Source organism: Phascolarctos cinereus, unplaced genomic scaffold, assembly GCF_003287225.1.
Source record: "Phascolarctos cinereus isolate Bilbo 61053 unplaced genomic scaffold, phaCin_HiC Scaffold_2;HRSCAF=192, whole genome shotgun sequence".
Classification (NCBI taxonomy): domain Eukaryota; kingdom Metazoa; phylum Chordata; class Mammalia; order Diprotodontia; family Phascolarctidae; genus Phascolarctos; species Phascolarctos cinereus.
The window spans coordinates 87,953,089-87,980,854 of record NW_027555625.1 but is presented as its reverse complement, the minus strand read 5'-3'; the positions used below and the strand labels follow the sequence as shown (position 1 = coordinate 87,980,854).

At 38.4% G+C, this 27,766-nt stretch overlaps 1 protein-coding gene across 5 annotated transcripts in view; it reads right to left on the bottom strand.

Annotated features, from left to right (window-relative positions):
- Positions 1–401: 401 nt before the first annotated feature.
- The window catches only part of MTA3 (metastasis associated 1 family member 3), a 202,827-nt gene continuing 175,462 nt past the window's right edge, over positions 402–27,766 (bottom strand). For 4 of the 5 annotated variants that reach the window (XM_078149493.1, XM_078149492.1, XM_078149494.1 and 1 more), the window contains 4 exons: positions 26,738–26,960; positions 19,414–19,500; positions 16,718–16,864; positions 402–3,099 (listed from right to left, as the gene is read on the bottom strand). In XM_078149493.1, the coding sequence (XP_078005619.1) occupies positions 3,074–3,099; positions 16,718–16,864; positions 19,414–19,500; positions 26,738–26,960 (483 nt within the window). In that variant the 3' untranslated portion in view covers positions 402–3,073. Of the gene's footprint in view, positions 3,100–16,717; positions 16,865–19,413; positions 19,501–26,737; positions 26,961–27,188; positions 27,235–27,766 lie in introns of those variants that run through there. The other variant, XM_078149495.1, reaches the window with a different exon arrangement.

Here is a 27,766-nt window from a genome sequence, read left to right as displayed (position 1 = left end):
AAGCGACCTACACACCCTCCGATCACATCAGCTGCTCACTGTACAATATCCAACCACAGAAAGAGGTAACTTCTCCCCACCTATCCAGTCCTAACAGAGCTAGTTCTACACAACTACAAAAGTAATGCTTCTTTTGGGCTCACAGAACCTAGGAGTTGGAAGGGACTTTACAGGCCCTTCAAGACCAACCTACCATCTAGCACCTGAATCCCTTTTTTAGCATCTCTTAACCTTGCCTCTACCTGAACTTAGCATAACGGGGCATCTTACTACCTTACAAGAAAGAAAAACATGCCCAATCTCTTCAATGTGGCCAGAAGAACTAACAGCAGGCCTATATCTTCATGGGGATCAAGGCTAATAGACATTAGGCTCTGGGAAAGTTAGAATTAGCAGAAATATTGAAAACATGACCAATAGTTTATTTCAGTTTTTTCCTTTTGGATTATTCGTGCCATAGAGGGGAACTGGAGACAAGAGAGGAAGCAATGCTGGCGTGGATGAACGCTCTAGGCTTTAAAAGGTCATTTGACTTGTCATAAGAGCAGAGCTTTTCTACACTTGTGCACATGCATGTGCATATATGTATGCACGTATATGTATGTATGTGTGTGTGTGTGTAACTCACTGGGACATATGGACCAGATGGCAGTACACAGGGAAACTCATCATGCTACAATGGGATTTTTATAGTCACAGGAGGGGAAAGCCTGAGAAACCCTCAAGACTAGCATCGAGTCCTATATGTCACATAAAGTTGGACTAGAAATTGAGTGATAGTTATTAAACTCTCCCCCATAAGCATTCATATTTCACAATCTACTTCTAGGAAGCTCAGAGTTTGCCGGCCTGAGAACCTTCAAATGGAGAAAGGATCCCTTCTGAGCAAAGTTTACAGGGAGCCGGTACTCTCTCACAGTTGGATGGCAAAAGTTCTCAGAATGAAATGTCTAGGGCACTATTCCCCTATACAGCCTGGCCCTGTATGCACAATTCCGTGGACCTGGTGAATGGTTCATCTTTTAAGATCCTCAGAAGTTGGAGTTAACAATGGCCAAAAGCAAATCAGAAGGCTGCATTTAATAAGGGTTTTCAAGGGAGAGGGGAGAGGACAAGGGGTCATTTACTCTCTTAGGTCCAAAAAAACCCCATTCATGAAACAGGAACAGATTGAAAGTCTCTACCATGTAGCCCACTTCGGCGGACAAATCTGGTTTTCTTTTTCCTTCAGCCCAAGGACCACCCTTAAAGGAATCCTTCTATACTTTCTGAGCCCCGAGTCTCCTTTTCTCACCCTGGTCTCCATTTAGCTGGCTCCTCTTCTGGCACCCAGTCACTATCTCACATTACTCCAGAGGACAGACCTGGAAATATTCCTGGGAAAAGGGCCTGGATTGCCTCCCTCATTAAAAAAAAAAAAGAGGAAGTAATTAATGTTTCTGGAAGTCAGGTTAATACTTGAAGCTTTGACCCAGAGTATCATCCCATCATGCATTATATTCTCTTACGTTCACTCAAATCCATCTATTAAGGATATGGCTGACCAGAGAGGCAGGGGTCCCCAGACTCACTCAACTCAATGTTGTCTCACATTTCCTGAAGCTTTGAATATTATAGGGACAATGGACCCTATAATAAAGGGAAACAAGGTGGCTTGAGCCTGCAGCTCCTGAGTGTTTTCCGTTCCTAAGAGTTAGAGAAATGAAACTTAGAAGTCATGCATGTGGAATTTCATATTCAGGGATATCACCTACATTCACCTTTCCAGGGAGAACTATTTCCTTTCATTTTTTGTTGTTTTCTTCAATTCAACCTCAGCTAAGAACTGCAAAATAACCACTTGTAAAGACATCAAGGTTTGGTTCTGAGGAAAGGAGTTCAAGCCAGCAGATGAAGAGAAGCAATCCTGTGTTTATGTAGGTTCCTGGGGGGCCTCCAAGCTCTGTGTTATCTGAATCCTACTCCTTCTCTCTCTTTCCCCCTTCCTCCCTCTCCGCTTCCATCTGCCTAACGGGCAAAGTTGTCCTCTGCCGGACTGATGTGTTCCAACTTGTTTCAGCCATGTAAGGGCAGATTCAGGCCCAGTTTATCCCTTACTGGTTTGTCACTTGGATGACCTGCAGGGGTGAGCCCAGAACACCTGGATTATCATTAGTGAATAAAATGAAAGTTCCCTTAGGAAGGGAAGAAAATGATTTGTGTCATTCATGACAAATTCGAGGCAAAGTTTAAGCACTGGGGAAATAGGGGGAGGGCAAAGGTAATCTAAGAGCTACATGTGAACATTAAGGCCTCAGGCTATACCCAACAATTAAAAAGACAGGCGACAAGGAAGGAGGCTTTCAGAGAATCACAAAAGGCAATTTCTGCTGCTTGAGACAGATAATTCTGGAGACTCTTGCTGCCCAGCGGGAGAGAAAGTTTCCCTTTTAAAATAAACCACATAACTAATAGAAGCTTAGCATCAAAGAGGAAGTTATGCAAAGGTGGTATCAAAGCTGTGTGACTGTGATGCCTGGTAAAGGGGAAAAGATGTCACAGCAGGCTGCACATACATGAGCACATTTCTTAAGAATTCTTTCAAAAAGATGTTATACCCCCTCCTATACACAATTACACATCCTCACAAACCACAGTCAGGCTGATACATGAAACATTACTGTCTCTCCAAGGCAGCAGGGCTCAGGACTTGCTTCATTCTAGGATATACAGTTGACCCTTTATGTGCTCAAGAGGAGGGAGAGAAAAACTGCAAATCCTGTGATGCTGGAGGGCTGCAGATAAAATAGTAGGGTAAACTTTCGTCTCCTTTCTCAAATGGGTCCTGCTCTTGGGCAGCTTGTACCTTGAGAGGCTAAGGGAGATGCTACTGATGCACAAAATGGAGATGTGGCTTTGGGGATCTGAACTCAAAGTTTCCCCACTATGGGCAATTGACTCAGTGTGGGGTCAGGTCCTGGGGGTTTCAAGCTGGGATGTGCCAGGAGCACAACTGCCTCTTCCTAAGCCAAAGCTGTGAACGTCAGTAGGACAGTGAAGTGAGTCTTGGTTTGGAGGACGGGAGGAGGGCATCTCAGTCGGAAACACAGCATGTGAGTTCTGGAAAAGAGAGAGAGAGAGAACTGGGGTCAGCAGATGCACAGTCAATGCAGTATGTGGAGAGTTAATGGTCAGGAAGGAGAGCTTTTGCTCCACTTAAAACCTGGTCTAATCCTAAACTGAAGTGGAAATGCTCAGAGGCATACTTAAGACTATCGTTGGCACCTCTTCTGGACATACCTTGGGAAATATAATTGGGGCAGACAGAGAAATGTGAGGATACATGTGACTCAAGGCATTGTTTCTCCTTTTTAAATATGCAAATAATTAGTCATGACTTCTTAATGGCTTTACTCAAATCACAAAGATGGATTACTACTTGTTTAGACTGCCACCTAGTGACCAAGTCATTAGGCAGTGTTCCTGGGGCTTGTAAATGGCCACCATATTTCTCCCCAGAGCTGGCATCCAAGAACAGGTAAGGCACATAGCATACGGCTGTGGGATTTACCAAGAAGTTACCACAGAGAATTTAGCCATTACAAAGTAGGTGTTCTATATGGGTTGTGAATATTTTTCTCTGAAGGTGAGCTCACCCAACCAGCCCCAACTCAAACACTGAAATAGCCACTTAGTAAAAGGCTAAGTAAGGAAATGGAAATTGTCCCCAAATCACAACAAAAACCCCAAAAGGAGGGGTGAGCTTTCATCTCCCTTTACAAGGCTTAACAAAATCTAGGAAATCTTGGTAGAAATGAATAAATGAAAAACAAGTTGCTTGCAGACTATGTCAATAGCATCTTGTGTTACTCACTAGATTTCAAAACATATCAGTTTTGAGGTAGGTAGTTAGCAGATTCTACCAAAGGGTTGGCTGCGATGAATGTGTTCCCAGTAGATGCCAGTTTGCTAAGAGTGGACAGATCTGTCTTGATGTTCTCCAACTCTCCATTAAAGTTTCCTTTCTTATTTGGACCACTTTAGCCATCCAGCTACACCAATCCCAGGGAGAAATATCAAATGTTTAAGTGGCAACTCAAAAACTTTCTTTCTCAAAGTACTGAAGAGATGCAGAATCACAAAACCTCATGGTCAGAAAGGACTTTGGAGGTTCTTCAACACTATGAATGCTTCTAGGACATCTGACAAGTTATCATGTAGCTTTTGCTTGAAGCCTCCTAGGGAGGGGGAATCCATTACCTTCCAAGGGAATCCATTCCACTTCTGGAAAGCTCTAACTTGTTACATTTTTCCTTAAACTTCTCTTGTAGCAATTTCTATCTATTCATAGCTGTCCTCTGGGGCCATGCAAAACAAAGCTAATTTCTTTTTTAAGTGACTCCTCCTCTAATACTTGAAAGTAGCTATCATGCCCTGTTAAGTCTTCTTTTCTCCAGGCCAAACATTCCCGACTCCTTCAACTGATACTTAAATGGCATGAATTTGGCCTTTTTGACCATTCTTTGGATGTTCTCCAGTTTCTCTTTCCCAAAATGTGACACCCAGAAATGAACACAATATTTTAGTGATGATCTGAACTAGGTAGTGTATAAGAAGAGCACCATCTCCCTATTTCTAGACAGTATGCCTCTCTTCATGTAGCTGAAGGCAGCATTAGCTTTTTTGGCCACCATAGAACAAATGGCCTTGTAGTACACCAAAACCCACAGGTCTTTTTCAGATGAATTGCTGTGAACGTACACATACCTCACTGTATATATTTTATTTGGACACAGTTATTTGCATTAGATTGTGAGCTCCTTGAGGGCAGTGACTGGTTTTGCCTTTCTTTGAGTCCTAGTGCCAGGCATGTAGTAAACTCATAAATGCTTGTTGACCTGACCTCCTGCCATCTCATATTGTGATGCTGGTTTTAAAAATCCAAGTATAAGACTTCAGATTTAACCTTATTAAATTTCAACTGGCCCAATGCTAAGATGTTCTTGGAATCTGATTCACACCCAGCTATCCCCTCCAGCTTTGTGTCTTTGCCATTTTGATAAGGATCATTTCTGGTTTGTCCAAATCACTGATAAGTAGCCCAGACTTCTGAGAAACTCCACTAAAAATCTCCTTCCAAGGGGATATTAAATTCTTTATTACAATTCTGGGTCCAGCTGCTGGGCCAACTCTGCTTCTCCCTCACTTATTATCTAGTGGAACTCTCCACATTTTACACACGAATTGCTTGGGAGATTTGATTCAAGACTTTGCTGAAATCTGAATTGGTTGGATCTGTGATCTCATCAATGCTCCCTCCAACACTGCAGACCACAAATCATCCAGACCCGACTATCTTGAGAAACTCTTGTTCATTTCTTCCCCTAAGTTTGTCAGTGGAGTCACTTGACATATATTGCGGGTGTTCCTCACTGTCTAATGATGTTGTGAAGATACAAGTAGAGTAACCATTTTGTTCCTTACTCTAGTCAAATGGCCAGTCCATTTTCTTTAATCATAAATTTCCCTGATGAAATCCTTTCCTCCTGTCCTTCCAAGCTTGTTTGTTTTATTTTGTAGCTTACTTATACTGCTCCAGGTGCATCTCTACTGCCTTTTATTTTTATTTCACTGGAGAATGTTGTGTTTCAAAAATTGCAGCCATACAAGACTGGTTCAATATTGGTGTGTTAACAAGATGGGCTTTTGTTTTTGAGAGAAGTTTAGGGTCATTAAAAGAGTTCTACAATTTTCTGAAGACAATCTGCTTTTCTTCATGTTTGATTCTGGGCTAAATTTATTTGTGTGTGTTACAATGTCTCTCTCTTTCTCCCTCCCTGCCCCCTCTCTACACACACACACACACATACACACACACACACACAGAGGCACTGAAGCCTTTTTTAAAAACACATACAGAAGGAAAAAGAAGGAATGCCTGAAGGAAATACAGACAAGCAGGGCAGCTTTAAAAATTATGTGTTGGATTTATTATGTGCCATATTAACTTCATTTCCTTTTTTGACAGGGCTGCTATACTGGTAGGTAAAAAGAATGCTATAAATAAAATTTACTTAGATTTTCACAAAGGCCCTCCAAATTAAGTCAGCACAAATACCGTGATATTTGGCAATTTCAATGCAAAAGTGGGAATAGGTAAGAATGGTGAAAAATACATTAGGAAATCATTAAAAAGAAATGAGAAAGGTAAAAGACTGGTAGACAACACAGAAGCCTCTCTCTCTATACACATATATACACATATGCGCGCACACACACACACACACACACACACACACACACACACACACCTTTTTGAGAAAAGCATCAACAAGTGCTGGACATGGTAAGTGGTAAATACAAACAACAAAAGAAAAAAAGGAATTTATTATATTTTAATAGAAAGGAAATGATTTGTTATTGATGAGGCAGTTACTCCTGAATCAAAAGTCTTTGGACAGTCAGACCACTGAGTGAATCTAGAATGAAATTTTCCCTTCCTGGATTTTGGGGTTTTTTCCCCACTTTTTGAAGGATGAAATTTTGAAAACTTTTGTAAACTAATGAAAAACAAAATGAACAGAACCAGGAAAACCATATATTAACAACACTGTAAAGACAATTTTGAAAGCTCTAAAAACTATATAAATATAATAACCATTCATGACTCCAGAGTAGTGATGATGAGACATAGCATCCACCTCCTGACAGAGGTGATGGATTTAGGGTGCAGAATGAAACATATATATTTTTGCTACAGCCAATGAGGGACTTTACTTTGCTTGACTATGCATATTTGTTACAAAGGTTTTGTTTTTCTTTTCTGTTTCTTCAATGAGATGAAAGTAGGAGGTCAAGAAAATAGATCTGTTAATTAAAAAAAAAACAACTAAAAAATAGAGAGGTTCTTTACCCAGTAATACTGCTACTAGATCTACACTCTTAAGGAGATCAAAGCAAAATGAAAAGGACATATATGCATAAAAATATTCATAGTACCTCTTTTTGTTGTGGCAAAGAACTGGAAACTGAGGGGATGCTCATCAATTGGGGATGGCTGAACAAATTGTAGCATATGAATGTACTATAACAAATAATGAAGGGGATGGTTACAGAAAAACCTGGGAGGACCTACATGAACTGATGGAAAGTGAAGTAAGCAGAACCAGGAGAACAATCTATATAGTAACAGCAATACTGTAAAGAAAATTGGCTGTGAAAGAGTAACTCTGATACAATGATCCACTACAACTTGAAAGGACTCAGGATATAAAATGCTGTCTACCTCCAGATAGGAAGTTGATGGACTAAGAGCGCAGATTGAAATATTTTTTTCTTTTCTTTGTTTTTCTTACTTTTTTTTTTCAGAATGTGGCTAACATGGAGATATGTTTTGCATGACTATATGTGTAATACGTATCATATTTCACTCTTTCTCAACAAGTGGGAGAGGGGTGGAAAGAAGAATGTGGAACTGAAAATTAAAAACTAATTTTTTTAAATAGAGAGCTTTGGGGGTGCTACAGATGTGGAATGCTGCATGTAATTTCAGATGAGGTCAATGAATTATTAGTTTTGTTTAACTGTTTTACTTTGTTATATGAGACCCAGAATGGGGGAAATCTGGAAATATTTATAAAGTAAAAACAAAACATATTAATAAAACTTTTTTGATAGTATAAAGAATAAACAAAAAGGGATGAAATGATCATTAAGGCAACCCAAGAAATTATTAACTGCTCTGTTTTAGAGGAAGACAATGTGAACTCTAACAGATATTCAAATAATTGAAGCCCCCTATCACTAATATATCACGCCTTCATGCCAGGTTTGTGATGTTTCCTGAACTCTGTATCTATTTCCTCTTTTTTCCAGGTAGTTCACTCTCATGACAATATCAATTCTATTTCTGTCTCTGTTGTGGTGTTGGTAAAAGACTATCTTCAAGTCAGAAGCACCTCTGGTAGAACATACACCTTAAGAGAAATCAGTAAGAAAAAGAGCCAGGCAACCACCTAAAGTGCTATTTCAAACCAAGCTACAGCAATGCCTTTGGAACCCTAAGGACGAATGAGCAAGACCTAGGGTTCATCCCACCTAGTACTCTACTGAAAAAGGCAAGTTCAAGAGATGTGCCATGGAAGAGCACAATTGTCCTCCCTGAAACCAATCTTAAAGATGAGCTATGGTCCTTTCTCCTTTAGGAGCCATTCATGACCTTTTCATTCAGAAACTTGTACACTTTAAAAAATTCATTTGTATTTCCAGGGCAGCTAGGTGATGCAGTGGATTGAGCACTGGCCCTGAAGTCAGGAGGACCTGAGTTCAAATCTGGCCTCAGACCAAACACTTGACACTTACTAGCTGTGTGACCCTGGACAAGTCACTTAACCCCAATTGCCTAAAAAAAGGCAAAAAAAACTCATTTGTATTTCCTACCAGCACACCTCTTAAAGAAAAATGAATTTCCTTCTTTTATTGCCTATTGTGTGAAATGCTACTTCCTTTTACTTATCCAAATATACTACTTTCAGGTTTCAAATGGTATTCCCTCATTCTAGTACTTCAGGATTTGGTGAATAATTCTGTTTTCACCCAACCATTCATGATTTTATGGATTTTGGTGGCATCCCTTTCTTTTCAAGCTAAAGAATCCTACTCTTATTTTCTCATATCGCAGCCTCACAGCCCCCCCCCCCCAAATACTGGTCCAGATCCCAACATAATATAAACTCTTTAATGGTCAGAACTTTTTTTTGCTTTCTCTTTTCTGGTAAATACCTAGCACAGCACTCCACACATTGTAGGTGCTTAATAAATACTTGCTGGGGGAGGCAGCTAGGTGGTGCAGTGGATAGAGCACCGGCCCTGGAGTCAAGAGGACCTGAGTACAAATCTAGCCTCAGACACATCACACTTACTAGCTGTGTGACTCTGGGCAAGTCACTTAACCTCAATTGCCTCACCTAAATAAATACTTGTTGGACTGGAGATCCTTCTCTATCTTTGGTTCCATTATATCTATCTTTAGGTTCAGCAATCAGAACTGCACACTGCAGCCACAGTAAATATTCATCACAGCTTTATATAAGGGTAGAATAATTTTTATTTTATTTCCAAAACTTCATAGTATGCAATGTTTGGTTAGTTTCTCATGTTATGATGGAACATTGGGCTTATCTCTAGAGGGAATAATCTATGATGACCCTAGGTTCCTTTCATGGGTTGGGCTCAAAGCCTTTCATTTTATGTATGTAGTTTAAAAGATGTACCCCCAAATGTACTACCCTCACATCTGCCCACATTAAAATCCATTTATGCTCATTCATACAGACATGAAAAATTATCCTTTAGTTTATTTCTATAAGCTTTACAACCCAGAATTTAATGCCTTCTGCAAATCTGGAGATTGTATTGCCAATACTCTAACAAGAGGAGTACAGAGTCTCTAAATTTAGAGTGAAGCAAACTTTCGAAAGAGCTTTTCAGAACGTATTATACAATTCAGGTGTTTTATGAGTGTTCAGTCATCCAGAAGGGGAAAATAGAAAGAAAACAAAATTGTACAGAATAAGAGAATCTTACAAAGCCTCAGGGGCTTAAAATGAGTCAGAAAGTCTCCACATCAGTTCATTTCTTCATACTTTGACAAAACCTTACATCACTATCACCCTAGGGGTCCATACTTAGGAGGCATCAGCTCACTTATTTGGTTGTTAGTTCAGCCAGGAGATTAAATCAATTTATTTCTGGGTTGGCATTGTCTGAGAATTATGAAATACTAATGTTCCTATGTCTTCTTTTGTGTGTGCATGCATATGTATGTGTATGTGTGTGTGTGTGTGTGTGCGCACATGCATAAGCATGCACACATGCACATTTTCCAAGGGATTATTAACTATTTTCATTGTTTAAAAGGTAGACATCAGGTTAGCAAGACAGAAATCAAACCAATTTTAAAGATCCACAATAAGTTCTGATGGACAGTAGCTGGGGAGGGATTGCTTCCCTACAGAATAGAAAGCAGTGCCACAAAATCTCCTTGGCTTAGAGAGTACTGAGATGCCTCTTTCAGTACAACCCAGGTCTGTTCTTCTCAGGGACAGGTCAAACTTCCTACAGCTGAAGGCTCTTCCTTTGAGAACAAAAGCTTTCTTTCCTCTCCTCCTGATCCTGTCTTCTGTTTTAGAATTTCCAAGAATCATCTCCTTATACAACAGTTCATACACAGCGTTATACTGAGAGACACAAAGGGTTTAAAGATGAGGCAACAGGCTTCTCTAGATTTCACATGTTCTCTGTGACACTGTACTAACTAATGACCAAATACAACTAGGCATTCAGACAAGATTTGTATTTGGTTATGAATGTTAATATACTCTCTGGGGCCTGGGTTACTCTCCTGTGGGCTTCTTGCACAGTACCCAGATAAATGAATTTTCAAATTGTTCACATATTTAATAGAGAAGAATCTGTTCATTCAAAATACAGGACAGAGGCACCTCAAATGGAGTAAATGATTTGGGGTCTAGGTTGACACCCTCATGAGAAACCTAATGTTGTGTCCTTGGATGGCCAATCTGGTATTATCCCAGAATACTCCCAGAAAACACTGTGGATTATCTAATACACCTTCCCTCCATCACCCATTCCTACTCACACTTCAACAGCTTTAGAGAACATAACTGCCCTCAGAAAATGGCTAAATAGCCCTGGAGACAGTCTAAGCATACTCTCTACTCTGATGCATGGCTTCACGTTCAATAAGCTGTGGAAATATAATGGCCCATTTTCAAATAATAAGAAACACTGAGATGCCTTGGTTGATTTAATCAGGTTATGCCTCAATAAAGGGTTGCCAGAGGGCAGTCCAGAGCCGCTTTCTTTGCTCATCTGAATAAAGTTTGCTAGTTTTCTACAAACAGTAATTCAGATTTTTTAAGTCAGGAAATCCTTTGTGTCTGTTGAAATGGCATAAAAATTGAGACAGAAGGCGGCCCGGGCCCATACAGAAAGAACAGTGCCATCAGCTGTTCCTACTGATCTATTCCTGCTGGGATTCACAGGGACAGCATATGTATCCCCAGAGTCTGCTCACTGGCACGACATCACTTGCTGCCACCAGTTTCCTGGAGCTGGGATGCCAGAAGTTAAGAGATGCTGAATAACTGATTTCAGAAGCAAGGCACACACATGATCTTGTGGATACCTTGGATCACAATATTGTAGCTACAGAGACATCCAAATCTGATGCCCTCTTCACAGGAGAGTAGATAGTAATAATACATCTTGCTACACAAAGGGAAAGAGCAGAGGCTAGAAAACCTAATACATGAAGTAGGGAAAAAAACTGGAAAACCATACTGATCCCATAGGAAGATGGTTCCTTTCTCTATGAAAAGTCAAATATATTGCAAAAACAGTGATTAATAAATATTTGTTGAAAAAAATCTAATTTCCTGGAAAACTTTCCCATCTTGTCACCAACACAATTCTAAATGATAAGGCAGCTGAAATCTCAAACCCTTTACCCCTTAAAGGTTTCCTCCCTTTCTGGATACCATCAGCTTTTACCATGCCCTGAACAGATAATTAACTTTCCCTCAATCTGGTCAGGTGTCCAAGAAACTCTTCTTCCTTGAACTTGCCCAAAACATAAGCCAGATAAAAAGTACTACTGGGAAATTAAAAAAAAACAAAAAAGGTAAAAGGTACAAAGATATAGAAATGTTAAGACAGTCCCATACCACTCCTTCCCCGCTTGAATCTCTCCCTAATTTCTCCTTCTGTCTAATAAGAAAGTTGGGAAGAAAAAAAAACAGTGGAATGAGGGGAGTCCTAAAAGTAGGTAAAAATCTATAATTAAGTAGACTATCCTGGCTCCCTGTCCTTCCTTCTTTGGAGTAAGAAACAGAGGAGAAAAGGAAAAAAAGTACAAGAGAAAAGTAATTTCCTCACATTTCATTAAAGGCAATTTCCTTTAACAGACATTACCATTACCTTTGCCCTTCCAATTAATAATGAAAATATACAAATAGATGTACCAATAGATACGCTGTCGACTTTAATTTTCTCAATAGTTATATTGTAATATAAGAGATACAGAGAGTTAAAAGCAGCACAAGTATTAACATTAATTGTATATAATATATGAGTGCTTACAAAAATGAGTTAATTTTCCAGATCAAACTTTGTTTAATGTGTGGCATTTCTTAAATGTCTTTTCTCTCTTCTGTCTCCTCATTGTTACATTGACCCTGATCCTTTCCACCAGGACTATAATATAGAGAGGGTAGGTAGGGTCTAGGTCAGACATAAAGAGCTTGAGAAAGTAAAGAGAAGGGGGGAGAGGACTGAGCTAAACATACCTTGGATGGACTATAAATGGTTTGGATGTCACAGAGGAAATAAAGACATTAAATGCCTGGCACATGAACTTAGATGCTTTATTTGATTGCACGCGTGATAAACTCACAAATTTCTTGCACATAAAGCTCCAATGTATATACATGTACTTTTTTATGTACATACTTCCTAGTGACATGCATCTCCAAACATATACATTCTATACTTTGGAATATAAATGAACCTATCATCTCACTGATGTGGGCAGTCTCTCCATTATTTTCATCCTGTATGATTCTTTGTCCACATCTTTTTCATGAAAGATAGCCCTGGGTAGCCTTCCTTAATGGTTGTGCACATGTTATCCTACATTCTTGATGAGTGACTGGCCCAATTCCTTTTATTCAATACAGATCCCCTGTCATTCATTTTTTGAATTTCCTTTTGTTTCCTCCTTAATGCTTTGTTATCTCTTTCTTGCAAAAAGAAGTAATACTGACTTACCAATAAGTATTTACTGATACATATGTATACCTGCCATATATCTTTCTACTACCCTTTGGATTAATGGCAATTGGTTGCTGTTCCATGATTTTCAGAGAAGCAAGGAAACATGGTGGGTTAGAGTTAAGATTAGAGCCAGCTTTGGAGTCAGGAAGACCTGAGTTTAAATCCCATCTCTGACACATACTGGTTATATGGCTATAGTCAAATCACTAAGTGCTACCTTTTCTATATCACTACAGGGAAGAAAACTCCATGTAGGATCTAGGTACAGAACTGTACTATCGAAAAATGTGGTGGAGTGAAAAAAGCGCGTCTCTGGAATTAGAGACCTGTATTCAAATTCTGCATCTGACACTACCAGTGTTGTCCTGGCCAAATCACAACTTCCCTCAGTTTTCTCAACTGTAAAATAAGGACATTAGATCAAATAATTTCTGAGGGTCCCTTTAACTCTACATTTATGATTATAATCCTCTTCATAAAACGAAAACTAACTTCTTTTCCTTTCCCAAAGTAGTAAAGTTTCTACTCTCTGTCTAGTTCTAAGACAGTCACCACATCCATTTTTCCACCATGGAAAAAGTACTGGCTATGGAGACAAGTGACCTGGGCTTTGAACCTTGATTTTTCCCACTTAATACCTTTTTGACCTTGGGTAAGTAATTTAAACGTTCTAGTTTCCAATTTCCTCAACTACCATAAAGGATAGTTGATATTAGATCTGAAAGGTCCTTTATAATTCTATAACTATGATCCTCTGATCACCAGATCAAGGGACAGCTTATTGTAGTTTTTATTTCTAAAAGTTTTATAAATGCCATCTTTTTATACCACAGCAATTTCCTGAGAAGGTAAAGTACTACATTTGCATCAACATTCAAAAGGAAACAAGAGAAAGGAAAGCAATTAAAACTGGGGTCAAGATACTGCAGAATAACATTTGGGGAAGTTTTGAAAGGACAAATAGGCAGTTGGGTGTTACAGTGGATTGAACACACCAGGCCTGGAGTTAAAAAGACCTAAGTTCAAATCCAGCCTCAAACACTTACTAGCTGTGTGACCCTAGGCAAGTCACTTACTTGCTGTTTGCCTCAGTTTCCTTATCTATAAAACAGGGATACTAGTACCTACGTCCCAGCGTTGTTGTGAGGATCAAGTGAGATAATAATAGTAAAGTGCTTATTAGTACAGTGCCTGGCACACAGTAAGTTTATAGCTATTATTATTGGTAGTATACCTGAAATATCAATGTCGTTCAGTCGTTTTCAGTCACGTCTGACTGTTTTGACCCATTTGGGGTTTTCTTGGCAAAGATCATGAAGTGGTTTGCCATTTCCTTCTTCAGCATATTTTACAGATGAGGAAATTGAGGTAAATAGGATTAAGTGACTTGCCTAGGGTCACACAGCTAGTAAGTGTCCCAGGCCAGATTTGAACTCAGGAAGATGAGACTTCCTGACTCCAGGCCTAACATTCTATCTACTGCACCACCTAGATGCCCCTGAAGTATCAATAATGCATTCTTAATATCTCTCCAAACCCTCTTCATCCCTGTCTCCAATGCAGATGCCTGAGAGACTTGCTTCCTGCACTCTTCTAGGGAAGACCATATTTCCTGTGGAAAAATATGCTATAGAGGAAAGAAACTGACAAAATATTCCAGGCCAAAGGAAGCATGAATAAATGGGGTTGGGGCAGGCAAGAGAAGCAGTGGGAGTTATAGAACTGAAACAGTTCTTATCAGCTGGTACTTCTTTCTTCGGAATTTAGCTCACAGGAAGCTTTTCATTAAAATGGACAGCGGCCAAAGTTTGGTGCTGCTGATCTGACTGGGAGACTTCTGTTTATGGGGAGCAGTTATTATCAAGCAATGCCATATGAACTCCCAAAAGAAGGTCAGCAGGACCCTATGACCCAGGGACCTCCACATTCAGTCTTGTTAGTACATTCCTTCTTGTTCTCTTGTCTGAGTCACTGTAGCTTTCAGAGAAACCTGCCCATTTGGGGCTAGGTCCAGGGAGCAGTGTCTCAGATCTCTGGGAATGCAGAAATTCTGTGTCAGAACCCTGTTTTGTCTGTGTCCTTTCGTACGTAGTAAGAAGGGACCAGAGAACTGGCCTTAATCATTCAGATAAAGACAGGAAGTTGTTGCTGCTGAAACCTGATGCCAGATTAGGATGGCCTTCTCCAAGGGAGTAGTACCCCTTAGCACTACTTTATCAGCATAGCACCCAGGACAGAAGTACTCTTCCCTTAGGAAAGAAAAAGCACTGAGAAAGAAAACATGAAGAGCCACACCAGATGATGGGAAGACCCAGGATGACTATACCTGAGGGGTGGGTGGAGATGCTAGGAATGGTATTAACAAGATGTTCCTGCTATAGCTAGAGATGGTTTCCCTACTGTCTGGGCTCAAAGTTATTGTTCTACTCATCAGCTTCTGCAAAGACAAAATATAAATATTCTGGTACTGTGTTTAGTGCCTCTGTGGCTAAGATCACACTCCTCAAAGACAAAATGAAAGTATTTAGATAGAAAGATAGGATTTCTTGGACCCAATAAGACTGGATCCAAAAGACTAAGTCCTTAAACAAGGGAAGCTGGAGACGAGTAAGAATCAGAGAAGATTTTAAGTATGCCAAGTCCTTGACTCTGGCCCTTCCTTCGGCTTCAGCTGTACCAACTGCAGGTACATCACTGCTGAGATCTTCATTAGTGTGGGAACAGTTGGCTAACATTTTTGTGAGCAGGTAAATGTTTTTGAAAAGGCTCAAAGGATGAATCCGTAAGGACTGAAAAACGGTCTATATTCTCCAAAAGTATATTTACAACACAGCACTGGTGGCAAAAGATTTATGAGCAGTTTTCCTACTCTAGCTCTTCCAAATTTTCACTGCTACAGTCATTACTGAAACTATCAAAACTTGGTAGGCAAGTAGATGAAAAGCATTTCTGAGGAAATCTTCACCCTATGGGATTTCCTATGTGACCTACTGGCACTGAGAGAGTGTAGAGTTCAACAAGGTATGAGAAGTCTAGGAACAGTCTTGTTCACAGAAATATGTGAACACTTAAACAACCATGGCAGCTGTAAACTCAAGGACTTCTGAAATGTATAATGCATTTTCTGGCTGATTTATTCCAGATATGTTTGCAATTCAGGCAAACTCTGTTTCAAAAGAAGAAAGTCATTACAGACAAACCCAACACTGGTACTATGATACTGAAGTTGGCATACTATAATCGAGCCTTTCCATTTTTTGGTCTTTCATTTATTCAACACAATTTTATTGTGTTTACCACACGCAAGGCATAGCCTTTGGTTCCAAGTATTCCCAGGTAGCTCCCTTAGGGTAATCTGTAGTCCAGCCAAGTACTAAAAAGGCCCAAGTTAAAAGTGGAAGGGGCAAGCACAAACCACAAAGTGACCGTTGTACTGTAGAAGGGTCCCTCTGAAGCTGTTTGATGACTCAGACGTAAGGCAAAATCATCACATTTGTTCAAGGAAACTGATTGGTACAGTCAACCTTCTCCTTGCTTTTAAAAGTTAGGGACAGGACATTCCCAGGACAGAAAAGCAGCCTGCTAAATACAGGCTATATACGTGTCTGAATTTCAAATCACTTCTACAGACTATCCATATGAGAGCAGTGAGTGAAAAAATGTCACATCTTCAGAGTGATTTGGAGGAATGTCGCCGGGCTAGATTAAAGACGACGTGGCGAGGGCAAATTCCCCATCTCCTTGCATTTATGGTACGCTTGGATCAGACACAAGGACTGGGGGTAGCATATCTATGATTCATTTCTTAAGACATTAACCTCTAGCAAAGGAGAAAAAGACTCAACCTATTACAACGTCTCCTTGTAGTGCTAGGCTTACATACCATCCAGGCCATTGTGATGGCTGTAGTTTCTCTTTCCCAGGATGCTCAGAGACGCATGGTTTGGGGTGGCAAGCATTCGCTTAGTAGATGGGCTTTGCAGGCTTGGTGCAGACCTTAGTACATTTGGTTTCTTTGCAGGATGGATCTCTGTTGACAAGAAATAAGGTTTTTCTCAACAAAGAACAAGTTATTACAAGATCTCTATGCATCCTAGCTGCTGACTACATACATATCTTATTTTCTAATGATCTTAAAGTAAATTCCTTATGAACCAGCATATTTTTCAAGGCAGTGCATAATGAATCATCCTCAAGTGTTAGTTACCATGGTTCTATTTATCTAAAAAGGGTTGGCTCTCCTCCTGAGTGCTAGATCTGAGCCTTTTGTAGAGATTATATGCAAAAGCAGCCACTTGAGGTCACTCAGAACATTTATCTTATTAAAGGAACAGGGCACCCGGCTCTTCACTGGAAGCATGGCAAGGACAGCATTAGAAATCACCAGACTCCTGGGAGATATGTAGCCCCAAGGAAACCCCCCAAAAGGTATGACTATCAATATTTTACTCTGTATGTTTGAAATCAAGCCAGGAACTATCTTCCCAGGTGTCCTAGTTACCATTTTACATCTCCATCTGCAATTAAATTATAAGTAGGCATACCCGAGGGTCTGAGGTGAGGGTTGGGGAGGAGGAATGCAGGACCCAGGATAAATTACTACATAGGAATCCTTACCCACAGGAGCAAAGGACTTAGCTGGAAGGGACACTGTAGACCCCCTTATTTTCTATGAGGAAGCTGAGGCCAGTGAGGTAAGTGATCTCAGTAAGGTCAAATGCCTAGGAACTAGCTGGCAAAGCTAAATCTTCTGCTCTTTTCACTACACCTGGCTCTCAGTCTGTTAACACCCTTATACAGGAAGAATCTGGAACCACAAACACCTGGAATAAGTCAGCAGGTATAAAAATTTCAGAGAAAAAGAAGGGACCAATGAAGAGAAGACACCAAAGGACAACACATGTTGGACTTAAAGTCAGAAAGATCTGAGTTTGAATCTTGCCTCAGACACTTAACTAGCTATGGGACCATGAGCAAATCAATGAGCCTCTTAGCCTCATCAACAAAATGGTAATTATAAATACCACCTACCTCACAGAGTTGTGAGAATCAAATGAGATAACCCATGTAAAATATTTTGCAAACCTTAAAGAATTATAAATGTTATTATAATTACTGTTTTATTAATAAAAATTATTATGTGGAAGGAGGAATAGGCACGTTGGTGCCAATTAGGCATCCATAGGCTCTGTGTCTTGGAGACAAAGGATGAAGAATTTGGGGGAGTGCCTCTCAGAACTAGCTGTTAACTGTATGCATATGAGCACCTCAGCTTTCTTTTTGTACCAACTGGTTAGCCCCCTTCTCTTTCCATTGGTGACCAAGTCACAACACATTTTCAGCAGTCTAGTGCCAAAAGCAGCACAGTATCCCCTAAAAATGGAGGCCTTGAGGCAATTGCTTTGATTTGCTGCACCCCTTCGAATGGTTCTACTGGGCTGACTACCTCTTGGTTCTCTATCCCACAGAAATGTTGTGCCATTATTCAAATTTGGCCCATATCAGTATAATGATCTGGCTGAAAGGAGAAGTCCCCAACTGACTGTGAAACTGACTCATAGAGTAGAGTGGAATATTCTGTTCCTTCAAAAAACTGTATAAAGGATAAGGGTAGGAACTCCTGTCACAAGATTATGGAATTAGACCCTACAATGGAGTATAATACTCACATCTATATGTGAGGTTTTAAAATTTTATATATAAGGGCACCTTGTTCACAATAGCCATGCTAGGTAAGCGCAAGTATCACCCCCTTTTTACAAATGAAGAAACTGAGACTCTTGTGACTTGCTCCCCACGGTCATACAGCGTCAGAACTAGGACTGTAACCCAGATCTTCTGACTCCCAAATCCACACTGAAATCTCAATGCACTTTGCAACGACTAACTAATCCAATACCATAATGATCATATGACACTGGAAGGGGAACATCTTAAGAATTCTATTTTTCCCTGGAAGGACATGAAGTATAAAGAGAGCTGTTCTGAGCTGTGGAATCGTAATTTGCTCTGATTACAACATTCACAACAAAGGGCTGTGTCTTGATTTTAAGAAAGATTGATGTCTTTAAAGTATGTAGTATGATTACTTTATATCTATAAATTTCTCTGACAAAACAAGAAGACTGAATGTCATCCTAGGAATGCATTTCATTTTTATAAGGAAATGAAAAGCTAATAAACAATTCAAGCACGCACACAATCCCATTTTTGCATCGAGGTATATTAATAACCAACATTATATAAATTATTCATCTCAAAATTTTGCAAAGAAATCATGAGGTTACTGCCTAACAATCTTTTTATGACAATACCATTCTTAATTATGAAAGCATTAAAGTTTCTACATGCAAAGAGAACAAAGAGTTCTAATGACCCTTATGCTTGAGGGTTTTCAGAGTAAAAGCAGGGGGGAAAAACCAATATAAAGGATGGCTTTTTCAAATGTAATCTTTAGCTGGAATTTAATAACCAACTGAAGATCTGAATGGATCTAATTTAAGTCACTTGAAAAGTATATAGGAGCTTTGGAGGATTCTGCACATAGAATTATAAAACAGGTCTAACATATGTACCCACCTAAATAACCAATGATACATGCCAAAGGTTTTCTAGTGCTTTTGCTCTTCAGAGGACTTCCAGTTACCTCTGAGTGTCTGTCTGCATCTGAGGAAAGAAATAAACACAAACATACCTGTAAGCCTTCCATTTTCTCCATCTACATATACACACACTTTGGAAATTAAAATATTAAATAGAATAAGTGATGGTGTGTCTCCCACCCCACCCTTATTGATGAAAAAAAAATGGAAAACTCTTCTAGTTACACTTTCTTTTCAGTTCCTAAATTTTATGTGTACTTCCCACCCAGAAGCCCCAGAAAAGAGAACTTTATAGATATGCCTTCACACACATGCCAGATTAACATGTCCACTTGGAAAAAAAATTGCATCTGTGAAAGCCTTTCCTTTTGGTTCACTGCTTTACATATGAACAGTGACAACCTTTTTGTAGTTACTAGGAAGCTGAGATGAGTCACTGTAACTGAGAGAGATCTCTGAAAAGTAACATTGAGCCAATCTTACCGTGAGATGAATGTAGTGTTGCGTGGCAGATGAACAAGGCAATTGACAGGATTAAGACAAGAGAAAGGTCCCTTCCTGCTCCAGTCAGCTGCAGCAGGTTCAGAATGAGAAAGTCTTAACCTATTTTGGCAAATCTGAATCCAGGAGATTATGCCCTCACTGGGACATTTGGTTTCACAGCTCATTTTTTACCATGCTGCAGAATCCTACAATGTCATTATTTCTGAGACTTGAATGGTTAAGTGCCTGTTTGTAGACAGAGGGTTTCATCTATCAGATATTAGAAAGATACTGTTGGTATGGATATTAGCTCATAAAAGTCCTGACAAGTCTGCTTATAACCCACCAGAAGATGTTTCAGGCAGAGAAAAACAAGGCACTAAGCCCAGGCAAACACATGTGCTTTAATTAGCTGTCATGTGGATAGAAAATAGTAGTATGGTATATGGAAGACTTTCATACCAGAAAAGTTATGGGGCTAGAATATTCAGGAGTTGTAATAAAATGTACATTGGAAAAAGATTATGGTTTTGCTTTTGGTTTTGTTTTGAATTTTCTCAAATAGCATTGACCTTGATTTTTTTTTCCCACCAGAGTAACTTTAACAAATTCAATTCAGTATTTATGCTACTTCCCCTGTTATCTGAAAAATATCTATATTGGCTTCCTAGTTCTCTTACAGGAAGTTTCCCTTTGTCTTTCAGTACACAGCAGCCTTGGGAGCCAAGAAATGAGAGCAGGATATGTCTTCTGCATTCCAAGATATGTTCCAATATTCCAGTTTAGTTATTTCAGATTGAAATTTAACATTTTTTGGGAGTTTCTCATCCCTTATTCTCCCTGCACACTGTTCAAACACATATTTGAAATAAACAAGGTATTTATTAAATAACTTCAGATGTAACTGACTTATGTAATATTTTTAAAACACTTTCAAAGTGCCTAACATACATTATCTCATTTGACCCTCACAACTCTGTGAGTAAAGTGCTACAGATATTATTCGTATCTTACAAATGAGAGAACTGAGGCTGAGAGAGGATAAATGACTTGCCCAGGATCATATGGTTTATGCTAGAGGCAGGATCTGAACCTGGGTCTATCTGCCAGTCTAACACTATCATTCTGGCACTTATAGTAGCAGAGACCATGCCATAGCTCATGAACTGTTTGCGTGCATAATAGAAATCATTCCTTGATTATTAACCACTCGGAATGCTTTATGACCCAATCCTTTTTGTTTTCCATGTATCTAATCCTTTATTTCTATTTGGGAAATTTTCATAAAATAGATGCTTATTAAAGAGGATTTGGGCAGAAATACAATGAATGCATTTTGGCACACTTTTAAGTAACTGCTTAGTGTTCCACAAATCCTAAAAGGAGGTTCTTAAAGGAAAAAAAACACCCTAGTGCTGTCAAATTACTGAGAAGTTAATATTAAAATATCTCCTTCTTAACCATACTAGGCCCTTAAAACTTAGTTACATTTGAAATGTGTAATAAAGGAAAATAATTTATGAAAATAAGCACCACAGCATTCCAATTATTTTTAGATAAAGATTGTCAACTGTGTTCATATCATCAGTTAAATTTATTTCGCTTCCTATCCTGAAGAAAAACACCAGGTGCCAAATTCTCAGTGTCAGACTTGGACTGTCACACAAAAGTAATCTTTCCCTAGATGATATTCTGGAGATCATCATTCTGTCCCAGTATGGGTCTAAGGGCACATGATATATGTTTAAGCCTATATATAAAAACTTCATTTGTCAAATCTCTCTTTGGCAGAAGTGCATCAGGTTTTTTTATTATTACTTTTTAAAGTTAGCCTTGCTGCTCAAAGCTAAAGGGCAAAAGGCCATTAATGCTCATATAGGGCAAGCTCTGGGGGAAAAGACAGGAAAGAAAACCTACAAACTCACTGTGTGGGTATGACCAAATCACCCAAAGGTATTTCATTTTTGCTTATGATAATTTGCTCATAATTTCTTATCTAATTAGCAATTCTATTGATGATTCTAGCAAATAATATTTTATATTATAGATTTCCTTTGTTTGTGACATTAAAGTCCTTTGAGGTGATCTTCACTGCACTTTGACATCTGAGCTCAAGTGTCACCTCTAACACTAACTAGCGAGATGACTTTTGGCCAAGCCACTCACTTTTCTGAGCTCCCTCTTCTGTAAGACAGAGATAATAACACTTATACTTCCTACAGGAGAACAAAGTACCCTGTAATTTGTCGAGTGCTATATAAGCAGAAGCTTTTATTATTTTACAGGGGAAGAAATTGAGATTCAAGGTGCTAAGTCCTAGGGTCACTGTTTGAGAGAAAAAGAATTTTAAAGCTAGTCAAGAATTTTACAGCTAGAGAAGGGTCTCAAAATACCTTCAATGAACTGGTTTATATATGTAGTGGAAATTAAGGGAAAACAAATATTTCTGATTAGATGATGCATGCTATGAAAACTAGTTATCTTTGATGTGAACTTTTTGAATAGTCTGGGAAAAGAAAATTACTACAGATTCAAATTTAAATGCAGGAGGAAGAAAATTAAATGGGAAAATCTCTTATATTCTAAATAAAGCCCCATTCTGGAAGTTAAAAAAATTCATCTTGCTTCATAGATATAACCATGTCTACAATTACTTCAAATATGCTGACGTTTAATACCAACACAAAGCCAATTGTCAACCAGGCAACCAAAGAATACCCTGTACCTATCCATGAGACTGTTACACTGTTAAGTATCACAGAATGTTAAAGCTAAAAAGGAGATAATCTAAGGCACATGTCCCTCATTTTACAGATGAGTAAGAAAAGAAAAGTGACTTGCCCATGGTCACACAGTTCTTGGTAATGCAACAAGTTCTGAAACTCAGGTCTTTTGGATCTCTTCTTTCCATCATATTGTTTTCCTCCCCGGAAAGACTGGATTAAAAATCGAGTAACACTTACCATCAAAAATTTCACTCTAATTCTGAGGTCACTAATAATGTTTGGACCCTATAATATATATAAATATATTGATTAAGCCAAATGAATAACTCATCAGCAACACCATAGAATGGGGCTCCCTCTAAAGATCAAACAAGACACTTGTCTATTATTACATCTGGAAAATACCCACTAACAACTCCATGGATTCCTAAGTCCACATGTTCCTAAGGGGGAAATTTGTCTCTTTTGTTTTCTATTCACTTAGCAGAACATCAGGCTTATTTACTTGGTATGGACCTCACTTGCACTTACAGGTCTTTTAATGTCAAATTTGACAAATCACTGTTAAAATTAACACTACTTGGCTATTGGTCTATATGCTTAAGTGTAGCGGTTTTTTAAATCCTTGCAAAGTAGATTGTTTGAAATAGAACACAGTGGGTTTGAGTTTACACGAAAAAACCCAAGAGCATGTGAAGGAAAAACGTTTGCAAATCTTGACAAGTCCAGTGGTTTTTGAGGCAATGGTCAAATCTCAACCCCAACAATTCCTAAGCTTGCTATGTGATGTGCAAGTCATTTTTACCCAATGAAACCTCAGCTTCCTCACTTGTAAAATGAGGGTAATAAAAATCTGCATTACACTTTGTAGGTTTCTTGTCGAGGAAAGTACTTTGTCAACCATTATGTGCTACAAAAGTGTGAGTTACTAATTCTATTACACTTAAGCAAAATTTCATCTCCAGTTTTCTGGGTTTAACATTTCATGGAACTCTATTCAAGACATTTACAGAATGGTCAAGAAAAAATCTGTCATGTAAAAAAAGAGTTTTAGGATTTATTTTTCCCTCTGAGGTTAGATTAGCTCCTTGACAGAATTAAACTATGTTGTAGCATCTCATTAACATAGCTCTCAACATGGAACATATTGCTAGCACTCGATTCCAAACTCATAGACCTCTCTTTCATGTGAAGGCCTATTATCCTCAACTACTATAATCAAGTAACAACAACAGTAATAAAAATCCTAGCATTTATACAGCACTTCTGATCCTGAAAATGACCTTCCCAATAATTATCCTAACTTTACACAGCTGAAGAAATGGAAATTCAAACAGATGACTGGGCCCACAGTGGCTAAGTAAGCAAACTGAATCACCGCCTTCAAACTTCCTAGGGGGAAGGGGGTATTGTAGCAGTTAGCCATGTCTATGAAAAGCTATCAGTCATCTGATTTAACCTCACAACTCCAAATGCAACATGCTTTCGTGACTCAATGGTGAGGAAAAAAGACAGAATTTAATTGATATCTCAATCTGTTATGTCATTGGTGGATTTCATCAAGGATAATCTGGTGCTTCACCTCAGCAGTGGGGATGATCTAGCAGTCCCCTTAAGGGTCATGGTGATCTGTCCACTGGTGATCCTGTCTTGTTATTTAATGTTTAAAAAGTGATATTTATGAAACCACACAAGAAGCAAAATGTGACTGGTCAACACTAATATATGCCCACCCCCCATTACTTTTTTTAAAAGGATCTAAAACTTGATAAATGTGTCATGTCCTACCTGCAAATATTCTGAAATGCATGCAACAAAATTCTTCAGTTTTGGTATTTCAACCTCTTAAATTTTTTTTTACTACCATTAAGAGTGAATACATATGCCACAGCTCACCCCACCCAGTGCCAGTGTACCACTATCCTTACCTCACTATTAAGCAATAATGGTGGTGCCAAGGTAATGGCAAGGGTCAAATTACAGTAGAGTATATATAACTTCAATTTTTATATGGAAAACAAAAATCAGGATGACATGTATCAAGATGGTGGTTACTATTTAACAACAAATAATTTCCCAACATAAAAATAGAGCTTTGTTCTCCTCAGAGTACACTCAAATTTAAATTGGCTGCATTAATCAAAATGCTTCAATTATAATTTCTTTCATAATTACTAACTCCTACCTGATCAAATAATAAATATGCCTTGTTTGTCAGCATTCTATCTGAATGCCCCCATAAAGGAATTAAGCAACCAAAGGAACTGTTATAAATGTTGTAATAGGGTTCACCCAGAAAGGCTATAAAGACATAAAATATAATTAATTAGGGGATAGGAAAAAAAAACAGTTCATCAAACAGTTGTCTGCAGAAAAATTAAAATATAAAGTCTCAGAGCATGAGTGAATTTTTTGTAGGCATCACATTCTAAATGTAGTATTCTCCCTGGAGTTGATAAATATAAATGATTAGAAAATTTTAAGTAACATGTTTTTTTTTAAATCTCACCAAAACAAATGGCTGAGGTTTTATTTTAAATTATAATCTAATTAATTTTTAAAATCAAATCCAGGTAAATTAAACTTTGACTCCTTTGGCAATAAGGCAGTTTAATTGAGAAAAAAATGAGATGACAATTCACTGAAGCAACAACAAAAATAAGTGCACAAATTAACAGATAAATTTGCAGGAGAATCACAGGAAACTCAAGTCTCCTCCATGGTTAATTTTAACTTGTGTTGTTTCTCCCCCAGTTACAGAAACAAAGATAAAACTGGGTGCCCAATATCAAAAAGAAAAAAAAAAAGAAGAATCTCATTTATTTCCTCTCAACAGCTTCACTTTTCATTTTTCCAAAGTTTAAATTACAGATAAAATTATATCTTTCAAGGCAGAGGAATAGAAGAATTAAACCCAAAGATTTGTTTTCCCCATTTCTTAAAGAAAGAAGCAAGCTCTGAGGCTTACATTTAAACCTATAAGCCAGGGGAAGTGTCAATAAGGAACAATATAGGTGACATTATCAATGTTAATTTAATGCTGTCTTTAATTTTGCTCCCTCTTCCCCAAATCTTAGGACCTCTTAAGCGATCTCTACTCGTTATATTCCCTTTAAGGGGCACTTTTTACTGTCTCAGAGAATTTTTGCCTCTAAGTCTTAACACTGCACGATTTTGTGAAAAGTTTATATCCAGGAAAGAAAATGCATTTCAGATATTCTTTCTTTTTTTTCAACCCCAGCATGAATTCAGGCTGCCCTACCAAAGCTGGGCAAGTGTCTGGTTGCTGGGGTAGTGATGGGATAACCTACTCAATGACGATGTAAATTCATAGCCCCAGTGTCAAGTGCTATGTGTAGAAAATGAGAGTCACACAATCATGGAAAGAATACATGAAAACATATGATTCAATGACATATGTATATGCAATGAAAAAAATGTTGAACACAGGAAAATAAAAGTCTAATACCACACCCAGAGTTTAGTTTAAGAGATTCTTCTCAGAATCCTCATCCAAAATAATTCAAAGTTCTGCAAATGCATTTACAATTTACAGTCTCACAGAAATACAGTGAGACTCATGAAACTATTAGATAATGTTGGGTAATAGTTGTGAATACTAACAGGAAAATGAGAGGTGGTACAGACACAAAAAATGCTAGATGTTAAATAATAGGACTTAATGAAAACTGTAACATTAACTCATTCAAATAAGATTTCCTATTGTACTGAAATACTTCAGCATATAATAAAGCCTCACAAAGGCTCAGAGTCAATCCTGTGGCACTCACTTTACAGGGTAAAAGCGCCACTTAATAGGACCTCTTGGAAAGGATACAAAACAGACTAAGTTTATACTGAACTCTACGGAAAACAGCATTGTAGAGAGGTTCAACAGTGTATTTCATTAAATTGGTAAGTTAAAACTAGAATAGACAAAAAAAGTCTTAAAAAATTAAACCAAATAAAGGCTGTAGACAAGAAATGATGTTTATTGCAAACAAACAAAAAACCAAAAAGAAAACAAAAAAAAAAAACAGAAAAATGATCAGAAGCACAGCACATATAGTTAAGAATTTAAAAGCATCTTACATTCTGCCCTAATGGCAGCACAATTAATAGGGACAAAGGGTCGTCTTGCTGCCTGCCGCAGCCGGAGGGTATTTTTGCAGACCTGGCGAGCAAGTTTGGTCAAACATGTAGTATGAAGGAAGAAAGCTTGGCGGGTCTTCACAGATGACTTTGGACTTCCAGTGTTACGGACTGGCATTCCCTGTGTGGCCTGACGTGACATGTGACCTCTAACACGGGGATCCTGCAAAAACCAGAAACCAAACTCAACTAAAGTAATAAAACTCAACATTGTTTTCATCATGTATAAACATAAATGCACCTTGATGTATTCATTAAGATATGGAGATGACTCAACAGCCTATCCCTAAAACCAGGTGTGGGCCAAGAATACCACATGGATCTTATGTGTTTATAGTTCTCAAGATGCCAAAAGCTGAAGTGGAAAAAGCAAAATAAATTGAGGACTCACCGAGAAGGCTAATCTCATGTTATCAACTTTAGTATTGAGGGATTCCCTGAGGTGAAACAGAAGAAAATATTTTCTTTACTAGTAGAGATAGGGTCTAATATAGTTTGACATTTTCAATCTAAGAGAATTTAGCCACACTGACATTTCAATTACTCGTGCCACAAGATTAAAGTCCTGTCATTTTGTACTTTTTTTCCCAAAGAGCCAGGACAGTGCGAAAAGGAAGATCTGGCAAGAGTAAAATAAGACAGATTAAAAAAGGTATTACTGTACATTCATCTTGCCTCTTTCATACATCTAATTTTTCAACAGCAGTTAATAACTTGTTCATTAGAGTGTGTTTTCCAAATAAATCACGTTCTGTGAAGAAAAGCACTTGGACTCTGTTTCATCTACATCTTGCTATACTTCAAGGATCCATAGTTTTATGAGTATGGATATGCTCCTTATCAACAAGGCTGTAATTCTGCTATTCCTTAAGTAGATGGTCTTTATGAATTCTTATAACTGAGAAAAAAAAATCACCTAGCAGTCAACCATCTAGTGATGAGCCTCAGGGAACTGAGCCAGGCTTATCT